This window comes from Setaria italica, chromosome V, assembly GCF_000263155.2.
Source record: "Setaria italica strain Yugu1 chromosome V, Setaria_italica_v2.0, whole genome shotgun sequence".
Classification (NCBI taxonomy): Eukaryota; Viridiplantae; Streptophyta; class Magnoliopsida; order Poales; family Poaceae; genus Setaria; species Setaria italica.
Genome location: NC_028454.1, coordinates 32206352 through 32223896, shown reverse-complemented (window position 1 = coordinate 32223896; position 17545 = coordinate 32206352). Strand labels below are relative to the sequence as shown.

Here is a 17545-nt window from a genome sequence, read left to right as displayed (position 1 = left end):
CCGTTTTGCGGCTTCTCCCCGGCTTTGGTGGTGAAGCCGTTTTGAAATTGACCCTTTGGTAGGGCTTCACCAAAAGCTGGTGGAGAAGCACTTTGAGAAGCCCTACCAAACGGGGCCTAAATATGATGACAAACATGGACCATTTTGAATGAAGAAAAACACAGTGAGTTTCAAAAAAGAAAAAAAACCTAAGGGAGTGGGAAAAAAAGGCCACCCCAAACTATACGAGAGGGTCCTCCATTCACTGCACGCTCCGGGCGACGGCCCTGTCACGTAGCCTACCCGTCGGCACGTCGGCCGTGCAATCTGAACCCAACCCCACGCCGATCGGGTCAGACCGCACCAGTTCGCACGCACCCGACCGGACCGGCCCGCCCGTCTCGCGTCGCGCACACCACCTTCTCCTCCCTCCCCTTCTTCCCCAGGGAAACACCTCGCCTGCATACGTACGACGCACCACCCCCCCTGCCCCCGCGACCCCCGCACCACCGCGCCCCGATCTCCGGCGTCGACACCGCCGCCTCCGGCGAGCCCTCTCCCGCGCTCCTGAGGCCTCCCCCGGAGCCCTTCAGGCCGCCGCGGCCTTCCCCGTGGGCTCCCCTGCCCCAAACCCTAACCCTAGCTCCCGGCGCGGGGCCGTGCAGGTGCGTCCCCTGCTCCATCGGGCGCTCCGTCCGGCCTCCCTCTCGCCCCCACGGCACCGTAGGGTCGCAATTGAGGTACGCAGAGTGCCGCGCGGTGGTGTGGGTGGGAGGTCTGAGTGGTCAGTGCGGGGAGACTGCGCCGGCGGCTGCTGAATTGTGCTGCATTTGGGCTGAGCGGCCCGGGGATGGTACGTGCGCGGGTCCTCTCCACGTAGTAGTCGCTGTGACAGGGTTAACTGGTAACGTGCATGGGCTAAAAGTGCGTTATGTCACTTTTCAGTGTGGGAACTGGTGCGGGCGTGCTCAAAAACGTGATTCTTTTTTTTTTCTGTACTTGTTCTGATGGCTGTGGATTTTCTTTTAATATGGAAACTGATGACATCATTTATGCAGCCTGTCAGGATGTGTGTTTTGTTTGATTACTCGATAAGGCAAATGCTGCTATTTCTCTGTGTGCCTTTGTTAATTTGGGCAAGGGGTGTCATGTCATTTGCGGCGCTTGCTCTTGTTTGTTCAGCACAGGCTGTTGTGTCGTCGCATGCATTTATGTTTTATTGTGAAAAGGCTGTCATTGTGTTATTGTGGTTAGAGTTCTTTTTAACTTTTTTCATGGCCTTCTTTTGCTTGTGCTTTTTATGGCACTTCAGTTGGTCTGTTGTTTCTGGTAGAATCAGTTGGTTGTCTTATGTTGACTGGTTTCTGGCTTGCAGGAAGCAGAGTGTCTGTTTTCTGGACTTGAGAATTTGAGAGGTCGTGCAGTTTGATGGCACACGCTGCTTAGTAGGTGTGCATACAATGATGCATGGGCAAAGCCTGTTTCTGTGGTCCAGTGGCTATTGAGCTGTGCTCTATGGGAGGAATTGCTGAATGTGGTGTGAGCGTTGACACTAAAGCTTCACCACGTCGTGCGGCCATAGAGAAAGCTCAGGAGGAGCTGAGGTACATAAACTGATATACCTTGCTTACAACTTGCTTATGCCTGCTCTGCGTACCTGATGCTCAGCAATGCAAACTCCAGGCAGGAATACGATATCCGTGAAGAGCGAAGGAGGGAGCTTGAATTTCTGGAGAAGGTACATTGCATTGGCATCCTTATGGTTTTGCACAATGAATTTGCACCGGAACTTTTTCCTTGTTTATTAACTTATTGTTGCAGGGAGGCAATCCCTTGGATTTCAAACTCGGCCATGTAGCATCACTTAGTGTACAGTCCACTTCTGTGACAGACCAGATAGCTGATCAAAATGTGATAAGGTGATAACTAGTTCCTGATCTACCAATAAAAACATTATTTATTCATCTAAGCCTTTTGAACCTCTTGTACTGCAGCGAGGCTAAAGGTAGTTTTGCATTTGCCACCTCACCTCATGGGGATTCTGTCGAAAGCAGTGGCAAGCCAGGAAATTCATTGTGCCGTGAAGGCAATACAGCTGATAATCTTATGCTTTTGGATGGAGATACCAGCAACACAGGTGGGGAGAAAATTGTGAAACGTGGAACTAAAAGGGCTACTGCAACTCAAGCCGAGCAGTTCCTGCACTGCGATGGCCAGAATAATGCAAAAGAAGGAGAAGATTCTGGTTTGTTCCGACTTGGGCCAAAGAGCCAAGCATACGCTCGACGTAGATCAAAGTCAATCAGAGACAATGCAAATAATGCATTTGTTAGGCATCCACCAGTTCCTCCAACAAGTTCTCAGAAAAAAGATGTCACAGGGTTAACCCCAGAAGCAAAGACTGAGGATAATGGCGTTTCATCCATTGGTGATTCAAAGCCGACTAGTCCTAACTGTCAAAATATGCTGAAGAATGCACCATTAAATGATAATGTGGAAATGGAGACGGACAGTGTCCAACCAATTCATGAAGGCAACCAAACATCCAAGAATGAGTTATCAAACATCAACAATGGCAGTCAAGCTATGGAAATTTCACCAAACAGTGTGACTGATAATTCACATCTTACTGTAGGTGATCAGATGGCTACTGCAACTGCTTCTGCAGTATCCCCTGATGCTATTTCAAAAGAAGCTGCTTCAAATATAGTTTGTTCTCTGCCATCTATATCCAATGAAATCTTGAAAGAAGCACAAACTCTTGAGAAGGCAGGTAATAGCCCATCTATTGTAAGTGCGGTTGACATTCATGCAGATAGTATGGATAACAAGGGTGCTACTCCTCATTCTGCTGTCGAAAGTGCTAGTTTAAATGAAAATGAAGTGGATCGAACTCATGCATATGCCACCAAGGCTGCTAATGAACATCTAGTGCAAAGTGAGAATCTAGCACCACTGAAGGCCAGTGAAATGGTTGATGAAGGTTTGAATAAGATTCTACCTGAGGACAAGGATGCCAAGAAAGATAGTCAACTGGAAGTTAGTAGCCAGCCTGTCGTTTTGGATGGCAGTTGCAGACAACCGGAACCTAGTTATGTTTGTGTGAAAGATGAAAGAGAAGTTTGTAACAATGCAGTAGATGCACAAAAGGATACACAACAGCTTGCTACTTCTAATCAGGATAATGGGAACAAGGAGGAATGTTCAGATTCCCATAGAAACAACATGAGTGAATCAAGTGTTGCCGAAAAGCCAGCTTCTGTTATTGTGCCCCGTGCCCCTGCCTCACTCACAGCCGAAAAGCCAGCTTCTGTTACTGTGCCCCCTGCCTTACTCACAGGTGATGTGACTAACCCTATAGAAAATGATGTTGAAAAATCTAGTGGAGACCAGGAGAAGATATCAAAGAAGGAATGCGAAGATTCTATTGTTGCAAAGAAGGATCATGAAGATGCTATCCTCAGAAGGGCGCGGTATATCGAGGTATACCTAGTATATATATGCTCTTCTTTCTGATATTGATCTGCTTCTAAAAAAGGAAACTTCTTACTTGGCAGGCAAACATTAAGAGGGCTGGTGAACGGTCTCTCTGCAATGTTTCTTTGGAGAAGAAGCGAAAGAGTCACTGGGATTTTGTTCTAGAGGAGATGGTCTGGATGGCAAATGACTTCATGCAGGTGCTTTCTTAAGTGTTCTTTTTAGTTTTCACAAACTGAAATGTTTTTGCTGTGTTGCTCCCCATTATTGTCCCTACCAACTTATTGGAATATCTTGTAACTTGACCGTTTGCATAATAGGAGCGCCTGTGGAAAAGTGCAGCCGCAGCACAGATGTCCCACTGGATTTCTTCTAGTGGCCGAGCAGTATTTGAAGAAGCAAGCATTCAGAGAAAGCAGAAATCTGTTGCCAGAATTCTGGCCAATGGTATTATGGATTTTTGGCATTCAGTCGATACTTCACGAGCAAGTGGGGGTATGTCTAAACCAATGCAAATAGAGCAATCAAACAAGCTAGAAGAAAAGCTGAGTGGGGTCAAAGCTGGAAAACAAGAGGTCAGCAAAATGAATATGCCAATTAATTCTTTTCATGTCAGAATGCTTTAGGGCTTCATGTTTATATTTAGAAGCCTCCTAGTTGAGTGGAATAGCTGAGAATGGCTCTCTTATGTTTAACTTCATGTTTTAGTTTGATGTAGTTGCCATTTGATATTGAGGTGATATGTGAATTTTTACAGGATGAAGAAAATTTGGAGCAAGATAAGTCTAGGAAGTCTCATCAGTCTCCTATTCACATCTATGCACTTCGACTTCTTGAGGACAACAGTAATGCATCCAAATGTCTGTCGTTAGCTGAGGCACCACCAACTCCTGACAGGCTAAATGATTTTGGCATTTTGAAAGTACCAGATCAACTTTCAGAAGTAATCTATCTGAACACTGTTTATTTTGATAACCCATTTATTTGTTTACACTGTTTTGCTTATTGTTTCTTTTATTCTAAGTGATAGTAAACCTGACACAGGAACTGAGCCTAGCTTAGTTGGTGAGAGTGTGGGTTAACACCTCCCAGATTCTGAGTCCTCTTGGACTTGAATTTGGGTGCCTATTTCTTCTTATGTGCAATGCCTCTAGTCCCTCCTAGGTTGATCAAGTTTTTATTTATTTATTTATTTTAAATAGTAAAATCGATGCCATCTCCCAGCAATACTTCAAGTAACAGTAACTTTCCTTTCAGTCAGCAGAATCTGCAAAAAATCTGCTAATGATCCCCCCTCTAATCTCAGGCAAATCTCTTTTACGGTGTAGCACCTGGTGCAATGCAGGCATACAGGGAGTCTATGGAGCGTCTCTTTGTTTATAACAAGGTAAGGAGATGCCCCCGGTACTATGAGGACCACTATGCTCTGCTCTTATACTCTTTTGATCATCAGGTGGTTTTGTTAAATGTTGAAAATTTGAGTATACACTTAGACACGTGTCTGTTCTGTAGAGTGTTTCACTTGTGTATCTATGTGTATAATCAGTAATACCATGCTACTATATTATTTTATGTCTTTCGTTTTCTTTCTCTCTTTGGTTTTATGACTCTTGTTGGGTTTCAGTCTCTAGCAAACCTCAGCTTGCTTGGGACTAAAGGCTTTGTTGCTGTTGTCGTTTCACTTGTTATTGCTCTTCAGTTGCCAATTTGTAGGAAAGCTTCAGCTGTTAAGCAGTGGGGGTTACAACAAGGGACTAGTCTCTTCCCAAGTATCTGCATATATTTTGTAGGCATTATGGGCCAGAGAATGTTGGATGTTAACAGCTATCTTGTCAACACTAAATTGCTAACAAGAAACATTTGTAGTACTAGAGTATATGTTACATGTTAACACAATACTGTTATGTTCATTGACATTTCTGGCCTTTTCTGGGTGGTAAAAGTGGACTTAATGAACTTAATATCCTTTTATTCCAGCAAATGGGTAACACTGTACTCAAGGATGATTATGAGCCATCAACATATGCCTCTGTTTCAGGTAAATTGTTATGTGCTTCATATTCTTTCAACACGTACTACATACCATAATTCTCTAATTACCTATATTATTATGTGTTTCATGTTCTTACCAACAGTTCAATTTTGTGTAGATGTACCTGTGGAAAATGTATATGGAGACGATGAAGGCGATGCACGCACCTATTTACTGCCTGGAGCTTATGATGGTGGTTTGGCATCAAAATCAAGTCACAAAAAGAAACACCCTGTGACGCAGAGGATGAATGGCACAAGGCCATATGAAATTGGTTCTGACATGCCTTATGAACCATTCTTGGAAAGCAAACCAGGAAACCAACAATTTGTATCAAATGGCAAACGAACAACAGACTTCCTTTCCATTCCTATAAAACGCATTCGCACAGCAGCAGCTAGACAGCGGGTTGCGAGTCCATTTCCTGCTGGAGTTTCTGGGACCCCTCAATTCACAAGTAAAACGGACGCTTCAAGTGGAGACACAAACTCCTGTCAAGATGATCAAAGTTCATTACATGGAGGATCATTTTCCCGGAAGAATGCAGATATAGAGTCCACAGTTGATTTTGACAGACAATTGTTGTATGATGCTAGCGAGGTGTCTACAAAGTCTAAAAAGAAGAAAAAGCCTAAGCACCCAGGACACAAGGCACCACTAAGTGTGGCTGAGTCTTGTTCCTTGATGGCATCTGGAAAGGTTAATTCTTTGTGCAAAATTCTCATCCTTTTGTTGTTGGCTTCGTTTGATAGAGTAAGTTTCTGGTGATTTTTCAGGGCACATATGATCCTAGACCTCAGGTCGATTTGGTTACTCAATATGAGCAGGTATTTTGTTTTAATAAATTATCTGCTATGTTTAGTTATATCATCTGAATCGACCTTTGCAACTAAATTTTATGTAAAGATCTTAGCTTTAAGGTGGCTATCCATACAAATTGCTTAATAATGGTATGAAATTTTAAGGTTTTGCAAACAAATAATGCTCTAAACGAATCTGGCATCCATCATCTAGTATTAGCGCTCTTTTGTGTGTTCTAATGCTGGGATCAGGGAATGTCACAAGCTATCCCAATCAAACCCCATATTCAGTATCTGATGCATGTTTTCTTCTTCCTGTACCAGAAGGATTATGTGAAAAAGAGACCGGAGATTCATCAATTCGATTCAAATGGGAATTTTGGTACTCCCTTTATCTATTCGTCAGTTTGCATATTTTGTCATCATATATATATATATATATGTATATATATACATATATCCACATACATATATACATACATATATATATTGTCACCAATGCCACATGAGAACAACTAGTTCTTATTGTTGGAACGTGAAATAGCTCCTCACATCTTAGGTGTTATTGACTTATCAACAGTGGTTAACGGTCAACATGCTTCTAAGAAGCCTAAACTGATGAATCAAGCGCCGGATATTTCACTGGAAGCTCTTGCACCAGTTGGTCCAATAGCATCTCCTGCTGCATCACAAATGAGCAACATGGCAAACCCTAAGATAAAGATTAGCACTCGTGGAAGAAAAAGTAAAGGACCCAAGGTATTCATATCTTTTTGTAATTATCATTCTGGTCATACAATTGTTTGTACCCCACTTGAATCTTTTTCGTGAACATACGTGTTAGTTTGGGCTAAAAGTGATCGGTTAATTTTGGATTCATGTTTTGTAACATAAAATGGATGCCCTGCACATCCATGTAGGTCAGATTATTGTGTAGTCACAGTGAGAAGCACTACAGATGAATTTACTAGAAAATTCATTTCATGCTATTACTTCTGGGTCCTCTGTTGTCTACAATAACTGAATGTACTACTGCTTAAAGCTCGTACCTTGTTTTTGGTCACTTAGATATAGTGTATCTCCTTTACTGGTAATTATAGGAACAAGATGATTCAATACAATAAAGCCATACTTAACAGGAACTTACCCCAATTTTCACATTCTTGTTTGATTAAGTGCTTGAGCTGTAAAGCATGGCTAGAGGGAGGCTTGATCAACTTTGTACACTGGTTAAATTGGCTCAAGAACTTGTGTAGCACCTCTCTCTGTCTCTCTCTAAATAATATGAACATTATACCTCATACATCCAGCTCATGGTGTGCTAGAGATGCCTGTTTCAGGCTTGATAATTTTGAGTTAAGCCAAAACCTGAGCCGATTGTGAGCTTTGAAAGTTCAAATTCTTTTGAATAGTCCAACATGTTCTGATTTGTGTTAAGATATTAGCATTCTATGTTGCTTCTTGTAATTTATGCTTCTTATTGAACAAAAAAACAACTTTCTAAAATTCTGATCTTTTTATTAGATGGCAGTTGGTCATTCTGGTCCTGGAAGTCCATGGTCAAGTTTTGAGGACCAGGTTATTGTCTTTGAAATAGTTGTATCTCTTATTTTTCTTTGGTTGGCGTTATCCTAATGTCCTATTGTACCAGGCTCTTGTTGTCCTTGTACATGATATGGGTGAAAACTGGGAATTGGTGAGTGATGCCCTTAATAGCATCATCCAATTGAAGGTAATATTTTGTTCAGGATAAGCATTAATGTTTGGCATCAGCCATTTATTTTTCTCCCAATTCATGAGAATGTGCCATGCAAACTATTTTGTTGCAACCTTTATGTTTGTGTTTTTCATTTAGAACCTTATACTTCTTATGAGTAACTGAGTAAGTTCAAGTAATTTTTTTGTTCATTTTTTGTAATTGATTTATATAGACATTTCAATTCTTTGGATCTTATTTCTTGCAATAATCTGGTGCTAATTAGAAACGATATTCCATTTTATGATTTAATTGAAAATTCTAGCATCTCATGCGCAGTGTATATATAGAAGGCCTAATGAGTGTAAGGAACGCCATAAACTTTTGACGGATAAAAGTTCTGGTGATGGTGCTGACAGTGCTGATGACTCAGGCTCATCTCAACACTATCCATCTGCATTGCCTGGCATTCCAAAGGTTATTTCCCATTTTTCTTCTATTTTACTTGTCATCATGTATATGGAAATGATATTGAAGATTTTGATTCTAGATCTAATCTGATCTGTTGCAACAAAAGCGACCATTTTTCTCTTAAACAGTGTGCAACATGTAAAACCAATGTAACATGTAAACCCTCTGCATGTGCATATCAGGGTAGCGCCAGGCAGCTGTTTCAGCGCCTTCAAGGACCGTTCGAGGAAGAGACTCTCAAGGCACACTTTGAGAAAATAATATTTTTTGGACAAAAATTGCATCAAACTCGTAGAAAGGTTAGTATTATGGTTCGAAAAACATCATGTTACTTAATTCTTGGTTGGGACACAATATGTTTGTAATCTTTTGCTTGCATCTACTCCTTCAATCGAAAATATTTATCATTTTACGGTTTGTGTCAGTCAAACCTTTTGAACTTTGACTTATTTCATGTATTAAAAACATAAAATTAATGTTGCTAGAATAATCACTAAGCATGCTTTCATAAAATAATACATCCTTTTTACTTATTAGCATATTTTAATAGAAACTGTTGGTCCAAGTGTCATCTTGTAGAATGAGTCAATGTCCTAATGATTTGCGTTTTCGATCAGAGGGAGTAATAGCTAAAAGTTCATTTACTGTTTGCTAATTCTTTCATGCTTTTTTGCTCTTTCTTGATGAACAATTTTCCCTACTGTTAGATATGACAACTCAGCTAGTTTTGGGTATGTACAAGCAAAGTAACAGAGATGCTATCTGCATGTTCGTGTGCAATGACATTAATCTTTTATCCTCTCCTCTGTACCTTATGGGCTTTTATTGTTCTTTGGACTACTATAAAATTGTCCCCACTTACAACAACAACAACAACAACATAGCCTTTCAGTCCCAAGCAAGTTGGGGTAGGCTAGAGTTGAAATCGAACAAGATCCACAATTCAGGGTTCAGGCACATGAATAGCTGTTTTTCAGTCCCAAGCAAGTTGGGGTAGGCTAGAGTTGAAAGCGAACAAGAGCCACAATTCAGGGTTCAGGCACATGAATAGCTGTTTTCCAGGCACTCCTATCTAGGGCTAAATCTTTGTTAATTTTGGTCTTCCTCTGCCTCTCTTCACATTACTGTCATGCCTTAGGGTTCCACTACGCACCAGTGCCTTCGGAGGCCTCCGTTGGACATGTCCAAACCATCTCGGCCGGTGTTGGATAAGCTTTTCTTCAATTGGTGCTACCCCTAACCTATCACATATATCCTCATTTTGGACTCGATCTCTTCTCGTATGACCACAAATCCAACTCAACATACGCATTTCCGCAACACTTATCTACTGGACATGTCGTCTTTTTGTAGGCCAACATTTTGCACCATACAACATTGTAGGTCTAATCGCCATCCTATAAAACTTGCCTTTTAGCTTCACTGGTACCCTCTTGTATAAAATTCCTGATGCTTGGCGCCACTTCATCCACCCCGCTTTGATTCTATGGCTAACATCCTCATCAACATCCCCTGATGCTTGTAGCATTGATCCCAAATATTGAAATGTATCCTTCCTGGTCACTACTTGACCTTCCATACTGACATCTCCCTCCTCAGGTGTAGTAGTCACATATCATATATTCAGTTTTAGTTCTGTTGAGTCTAAAACCTTTTGACTCTAGGGTCTCCCGCCACAACTCCAGTTTCCTATTTACTCCTGCTCGACTTTCATCAACTAGCACTGCATCATCCGCGAAGAGCATACACCAAGGGATACCCTTGTATGCCCTTTGTGACCTCATCCATCACCAAGGCAAATAGATAAGGGCTCAAAGCTGACCCTTGATGCAGTCCTTTTTTGATCGAAAATCATCTGTGTCGCCATCACTGGTTCGAACTCTAGTTACAACAATGTTGTACATGTCCTTAATAAGTCCAACGTACTTCGTTGGGACTTTATGCTTGTCCAAAGTCCACCACATAACATTCCTTGGTATTTTGTCATACACCTTCTCCAAGTCAATGAAAACCATATGTAGGTCCTTCTTCTCCCTATACCGCTCCATAGCTTGTCTTATTAAGAAAATACCTTCCATGGTTGACCTTCCAGGCATGAAACCAAATTGGTTCATAGACACCCACGTTATCCTTGTCAAACAAACGATGCTCGATGACTCTTCCATAGCTTCATAGTATGGCTCATCAACTTAATTCCTCGGTAATTAGTACAACTTTGAATATCTCCCTTATTCTTGTATATTGGTACCAATATACTTCTCCACCCTTCCGGCATCTTGTTCGACCGAAAAAATATGGTTGAACAACTTGGTTAGCCATATTGTGGCTATATCCTCTAGGCATCTCCACACTTTAATTGGGATACCATCCGGGCTCATCGCCTTACCACTTTTCATCCTTTTCAACGCCTCTCTGACCTCATATTCTTGGATCTTCCGCACAAAGTGCTTGTTGGTGTCATCAAAAGAGTCATCCAACTGAAATGTTGTGTTCTCATTCTCACCATCAAACAATTTGTCAAAATACTCTTGCCATCTATGTTTGATTTCATCCTCCTTTACTAAGATGTTCTCCATTTCATCCTTAATGCACTTAACTTGGTTGAAGTCCCTCATCTTTCTCTCACGAACCCTAGCCATCCTATAGATGTCCTTCTCTCCTTCCCTTAGCCACACTTACAGTCCCACTTACATTGGAAAAAAAATGTTTGTGGATTCTATAAAACTACTCTCTCAACAAGATGCCACTTCTCTAATCTTATTACTGTGTACCCAAAACTGTAAAGAGTGCAACATTATAATACTACATTAGTGTTTTTATGAATTTTTTAACTCATGGCGTTATATATTTCTAAGCTATACACTGTAGATGTTATTTGTGGTCAAAATTAATACAATTTGATTGCATGCTTTTGTATTGTTTCACTCTTTATTCGGATGGAAGAGGGAGTGCATATTGACCAAAAATATTAGCTCCCTTGTTTCTTTAGCAAGAATATCAGTATGAAATATAAACTCTTATATTATTGACAGTTTCTTGTGGTGTTTTACTTTTTGTTAGAATGAAAATTGAACTTCCAGTCCAATTCTTATATGATCTAACCATGTTTATTTTTGGTTAATTTGAAAGTTATGAATCATTTGATTTGCAATCCAAGTTAGATTACAACCCATCATCTGATGTATGGTGAAACCATTTTTCTTTGTCTGAATATTCACATTTATTTCAGTTAATTTGAAAATTTATCTCTAATGTTTCTTCCAATTTGGAGCTCTTTTTTAATTATTAGTATATGCTCACAGTGATTTCCTTGTCTGTTTTCTCTTATTAGGGTGAGATCCAGGAGCTGAGGCAAATAAATCCACTTCATACTTCTCATGTTTTTGCACTTTCTCAAGCATGTCCAGGCAACTTATCTGGTGTAGTTTTAACGTATGAACTATAAACTTAGACGTTTGAGATCTGTCTTATCTAATCCTGCTATGAACTTATAACTTTCTATATTGGCCGTATCAAACCGCCATGTTCTTTCTAATTTTAACTTTTTATAGGCCACTTGATCTTTGTGATGGACCTTCAAACTCGGATACACTTTCTGTTGGTTACCAAGGATCTCACACAAGTGGTTTAGCTCTTCAAAACAATCATGGTTCTATTGGTCCTACTCTTCCTACCTCCAATGTGAATTCCAGATTACCAGGTTCTCCTGGTATGGTTATAGGAAGCAATTCGCCATTGCCTTTGAATGCTCCCTCCAGGTAAAGTGATTATCCTCTATAGCTGATATATAACACGTTCCATATTCATATTTGTTTCTGCAAAATTTTATTGCAGGGATGCTCAGAGGTATGGTGTGCCTAGACCAACCTTGTTACAGGGTGATGAGCAATCAAGAATTCATTATAGCCAGATGGTCAATGGAAGAAATCTTCAGCAACCTGGAGTTCCTGGTGTGTTGCCATCTGGAGTTGATCGGGGTGCCCGAATGATGCCACCAGCTCATGGTGCCGGAATTATGACCGGACTAAATCGAGGTACACCAACTAGGCCGGGTTTTCCAAGGGTTGGTTCCCCTGGAATGGCAAATGTAGTTCCACATGGAAACATGTCACCCAACAATGGGCAAGGATTACAAAATACAGTGAATGTTCATCCTGGTGCCATACCTGGTCCTGGAAATACGATGTTGAGGCCTCGTGATCCAATGCAGATGCTTCGGGTAAGCATTCAATTTCGTATGCATTAAGATTTTTCAATTTCAGCATATCTTTGCTCTGTGTTGATTCTTGTGGTAGTACATAATATTGTGGGTCCACCTATCGTTTTGTTTTATCATATGGAAACAACATGATTTCAGACGAACTAGTACAAAAGCAGATGTTTACGTATCTATGGCACGGAACTGGTTCAAAATTTCCTGGTTTTCGCTGGTTCAGATGGCTTGTCTGTACTCTGGGTAATTCTAGATGACTGAAGGCTGATAACGTTGGAAATTTTGTCTTGGAACCCACAGGAGAACTGCATGTCATTGCATTAATAATAATGAATAAGTTACAGAAATTTGTCTGGTTTTAAGTATTACATTCGCACAATTGAACAATTTTGACTACCAAAGCAAGCTCTGCTCTAGGCCCTATAGGCAAACTCCTGGAGACACTTGGCTCCGGCCAGGCACCATAGGTACACCTCTTTTGCAACATGGAGCAAATGCTGAACAGACGGTCGGCCTCTGTTTTTTTTGATCAAACATACCTGTATTAAAGGTTAAGGATACCGTACAAAGACCTGTACAAATACAGATACGTGCAGGTAGGATACAGAGGACAACTGTTCCAACCTATTTGTACAAAGGCCCCCTAAAAGACAAAGAAAACCTCTGCAGGCCGAAACCTCCAGAAACTGCCACCGCCGGAAGCCACCAAATCCAGTCGCCGCCATCCCCATGTCAGAAGGAGCTCCATCGCCACGAGGCTTTGAGACATAGTCATTCCTTTACTTCCAGATGAGCCAGGTGCCTAAAATAACCAGAGTTAAATCCCTTGCGGTTTGCTGTATTCACCATGGCCTCAGTCTTGCACCATTGGGAAAATCGATCTTCAGAGCTTTATGGGGAGACATCTGGCAGCCCAAGCATTGAGTGAATGATGTTGCAAAAATGTAATGACTAGGTGAAGCTTGAACAATGGGAGCAACAGGGATGAATCGCCTAATTAACCCCAGATATATTGAAGTTTTTTAATAACACAAGATAAATTAGCTCTCTTTATCCGTTTTGAGTATTATACCAACTTCATGCCATACTTAATAAAAAAGGTTTAAAGTAACGCCAAAAGCATTTGCAGCGAGACACTTGTGAGTCCCTCAAATGGAATATTTTCAAATGCCGGCATTTAGAGTGGCAAAATTTTGCAAGTCCCTCATCCATCACAAGGTTCGAATAATCTCCTTGGAGAATATAATATTCCTGTGTGTCATGGAAAGAAATTTGACATTGTGTCATAGAGGTGGCAGCCTTTGCTTGGTAGCTGCAGCATGATAGTTGGGTACCTCAGAAGCGAAGAAGTTCTACTAGACGGTGATCAGGCTTGTGGTGTTGTATGGTGCAGAATGTCCTATTAAGGACAGTCACATTCAACAGTTAAGTTTAGCTGAAATGCATATGTTTAGTGAAGAGGGTTGGGCATGGTACCGAGCTTATCCGACACTAGCTGTGGGCATAGAAGAAAGGACAAAATCTGAAATGGATGTCGTACTTTTGGGGGGGGGGGGGTAGGGGGGATTGAATTGAAGAAAAGCTTAGCTGATGTTGTTTGAGATGGTTTGTTTGCCTCAAGAGTCACCAACGCATACCAGAATTCTGATGCATGCTGATAGTACTTGGAAAGGCTGGTTAACTGTGTACCTGTCATGGAGGAAGCAGCATTTAAGAGATGTTTGAAGAAATGGAATGTATCTAAAGAGTTGTCTTCGGATAGGTGTGTGAGGAAATTAGCAATTCCCATGCTAGAACCATGGCCTAGGATATTAATTTTTCTTTTGCCATTACTAGCTTGAGACAAAAGGCTGAGTTGTTACTATTGTGTGAAACAAAAGGCTTAGTTGCTGTTATGACATATTGACTTCACTTGATATGGAAAGTGATCGTTAAATGAAATGTTTTCATTTGTGTTTTTTTAAAAAATTACTAATGCTATGGTTTGTTTGTTGTAGCCTGTCCAGAATTCGGAAGAGCATAGACAGATGATGATGCCGGAGTTTCAGTTACAAGTCTCACAGGGAAATAACCAGGTTGTCCATTTCAGCGGCCCACCATTTTCCAATGCTGGAGGATCCTCACCTGTTCAATCTTTCCCTGTTCAGCAATCCCAACCACATCAGATGCCGCAACAGTCACACATGTACGGAAATACACACCTTTCTCATACCCAAGGAACAAACCAGTCAAACCCACAGCAGCAGCAGGCTTATGCTATGCGCTTTAAAGAGAGACATATTCAACAAATGATGCCCCAGCAACAGCGCCCACTACCTGGAACCAGTACAGTGCCAACTGTGCAGAATGGCTCACAAATGCAACAGCAGAGTCAAGGATGTGCGGCTGGTGTAATCCCAGCTTCACAGCCACAGCATAAGCAGCAACATCCTGCACAAAATCCATTAGGTAACCCAATGCTTCCCCATCAGCCTTCTGCCAATACATCACATAAACAGAAGAAGCAACAGGGCCAGCAGCAACCTAGACAAAATCAACAGCAACGAAATCAAGGTAGTCAGCAAGCTAAGCTTATGAAGAGCTTAGGCCGAGGGAACATGATGCACCAGAATCCTGTGGATGCTAGTCAAGCCAGTGGCATTTCTGCAAACTGTAAAAACCAAATTCCTGATAAGAATGTGATGCAACAGGGTCCAGGGCATCTTGTTGGCAGTAAAGGATCAATTCCATCAATACCTCAACCCGGGAGTCAACCAAAGATATATACTTCTCAGATGCCTCTGTCACCGATGCAGACTCCAGATGTTAGTAATCAGGGTGCAGTTAAGGGTTCTTCCAACCATACCTTGTTAACTTCCCAACAAGGTCAACTTCATTCACCATCACAGCTGGCTACACAGCAGCAGCAGCAGCTACGGTACATGAATCCATCACAGAATAATATCCAAAGATTGATGATGCAACAAAATCGCCATATGAACACAGATGGCAGGACTGAATTACCGGTTGACCAAGTACAACATAACCAGGTCATATCATCTGCATCACTTGCTAGAAGTACAGATTCAGGTAGCCCAGGCATCTCATCTATGAGCCAGCGGAAACAAGAGTCATCCCATGATCCAAGTGCAGTTACCTCGACCCCGCAGCTAGCTAGCTCACCTCAAGACACCTTTGTTGGAAGTGATAAGCTGTTGCCATCATCTAGCCAAAGCATGCTGCAAAGGCAAATGTCTGGTGGCATGCCTATTCATGGACATGCCATTGGTGGCCAGCTGCAGCAACAGCAGTCTCGGCAGCAACTGCAGTCTCAGCACCTGCAGCAGCAGCAGCAGCAGCATCAGAGGCCTGTTGTTCAAGGCAGTGTATATGCCCATCCTTCAAATTCCGGGCCAGGATGATGATGGGCTATGCTGGGCTGATATTTATGCAGAGCATCCTTTGTAAAGTTACTGTACAGGTATCTACTCTCTGGACTTTCCTTGATGCTGGCTACAATTTTTATGTGCATGGATGTGACTCAAGAACTGAGTTAAAACCCTGAGGAAACTTCAATTGTTTATTCGTTCATTTCTAATGCAGAATACTCTATCCATCCACAAACCTAAGCATTTTTTAGGAATTTTAGAACAGATTAAGGAGGAAGGGAAATGACTATGGCGCCCCTCAACCAATCACCAATGCAATAATTATTACTGCCTTTTCAGCTAATTGATGCCATAAATGGTAGCCGCTACTGAACTGCCAAGATGCTTTTTCAGCAAACAAGGAAACTAATTATTAATGATGAGGGAGTGGTGAGTAGATTATGCCAGAAGTGCTAACCTCTGCGAACAAATTTTGAATGCTAGAAATGCTTACACTTGTGGAAGGGGAGGGAGTATCAATCTATTTTTTGTTTTCTCATAATTTCTGCATATATTTTTATCAATCTTTATGGGACCGAATAGCTTTGTTTTCTTTCTACTTGTTATTGCCTTGTAAGTTGCTGGGGCATCGATAAATGATAGTTTTTTGTTTGCTGATATGCGTTCTATCTTTTTCTAGGCGTCCGTGCTGTGGAAGATGTGCGGATGATAGCGCTCTTTATTCCCCAACTTTGAGCTAATTGTAGCCACCTCAGTGTCAGGTAGATAATTATTTTCCGTACCATTTTGGTGCCACACTGCTACCTTCAAAGTAGTTTGACCCTAGATTGCTGGAGGTGGTTCTTGTGAGGGCAAATTCCTTTTGTTGTCAAATTGTAACCCGACACTGGGCCCAGTTGTATATTTTTGCCTTTGAGGTCCATGCTGTTAGAGACAGTCTCTTTTGTATAAGCCTGTATATTCAGCTCACAAGTCAATGAATGCAAAAGCCTTTCTTTGCGTCAAAGCAGATCCTGTGGTTAGCAGTTTCTGAGTCCTGCTTTGCACCGATAAAGTGAAACCAGGCTGGTGGTTTTCATTCTTTGCTCTTCCTGTTATATTCTTTTGTCATTGTATGTTATATTCTTTGCTCTAACTGTTATGCTCTGTTAGAATTCGCAGCTGCTCTTGGTAGTAACCCTTTGAAGGCACAATTGTGATCTGTTAAACAAATGGTGTGGCACATCGGGTTTCTTTTGTGTGCGCGAAGACACGGACTGTCTTCCTATTGGGTTGCGCAGTCCGTATGGGGTGGTGAGGGACATTACATATAGCTAAACGGTTGATAAATATTCAAGTATCAAAACTCCAACAGAATTTTGCTATCAAGAGTTAAGAAGATAGATCTCATTCTTCTACTATGAAAATCCACTCATCTCTAGACATCAAGAATTAGATGAAAAATTGGTTTTTACTACAACACTAGTGCAAAAAAGAAGTATATAAGGTTATTTCTCCATTAGCCATATC

The 17545-nt window shown here is 41.4% G+C and overlaps 1 protein-coding gene across 2 annotated transcripts; it reads left to right on the top strand.

The window, feature by feature from the left end:
• The first annotated feature begins 426 nt into the window (after positions 1-426).
• Positions 427-17045, top strand: LOC101768814 (chromatin modification-related protein EAF1 B). 2 transcript variants are annotated; one of them, XM_012846294.3, is made up of 23 exons: positions 427-644; positions 1355-1583; positions 1663-1717; positions 1801-1898; positions 1974-3462; positions 3537-3656; positions 3777-4031; positions 4214-4399; positions 4763-4843; positions 5434-5494; positions 5607-6187; positions 6265-6315; positions 6613-6670; positions 6869-7047; positions 7813-7866; positions 7940-8020; positions 8324-8461; positions 8638-8754; positions 11787-11887; positions 12007-12213; positions 12290-12674; positions 14666-16128; positions 16716-17045. In XM_012846294.3, exons 2-22 carry the CDS (start codon positions 1447-1449, stop codon positions 16067-16069), a joined length of 5838 nt encoding a protein of 1945 aa, XP_012701748.1. In that variant the 5' UTR covers positions 427-644; positions 1355-1446; the 3' UTR covers positions 16070-16128; positions 16716-17045. The 2 variants fall into 2 exon arrangements, with proteins under 2 accessions (XP_012701748.1, XP_004969428.1); XM_004969371.4 differs by having other exon boundaries at positions 427-832.
• Positions 17046-17545: the final 500 nt, after the last annotated feature.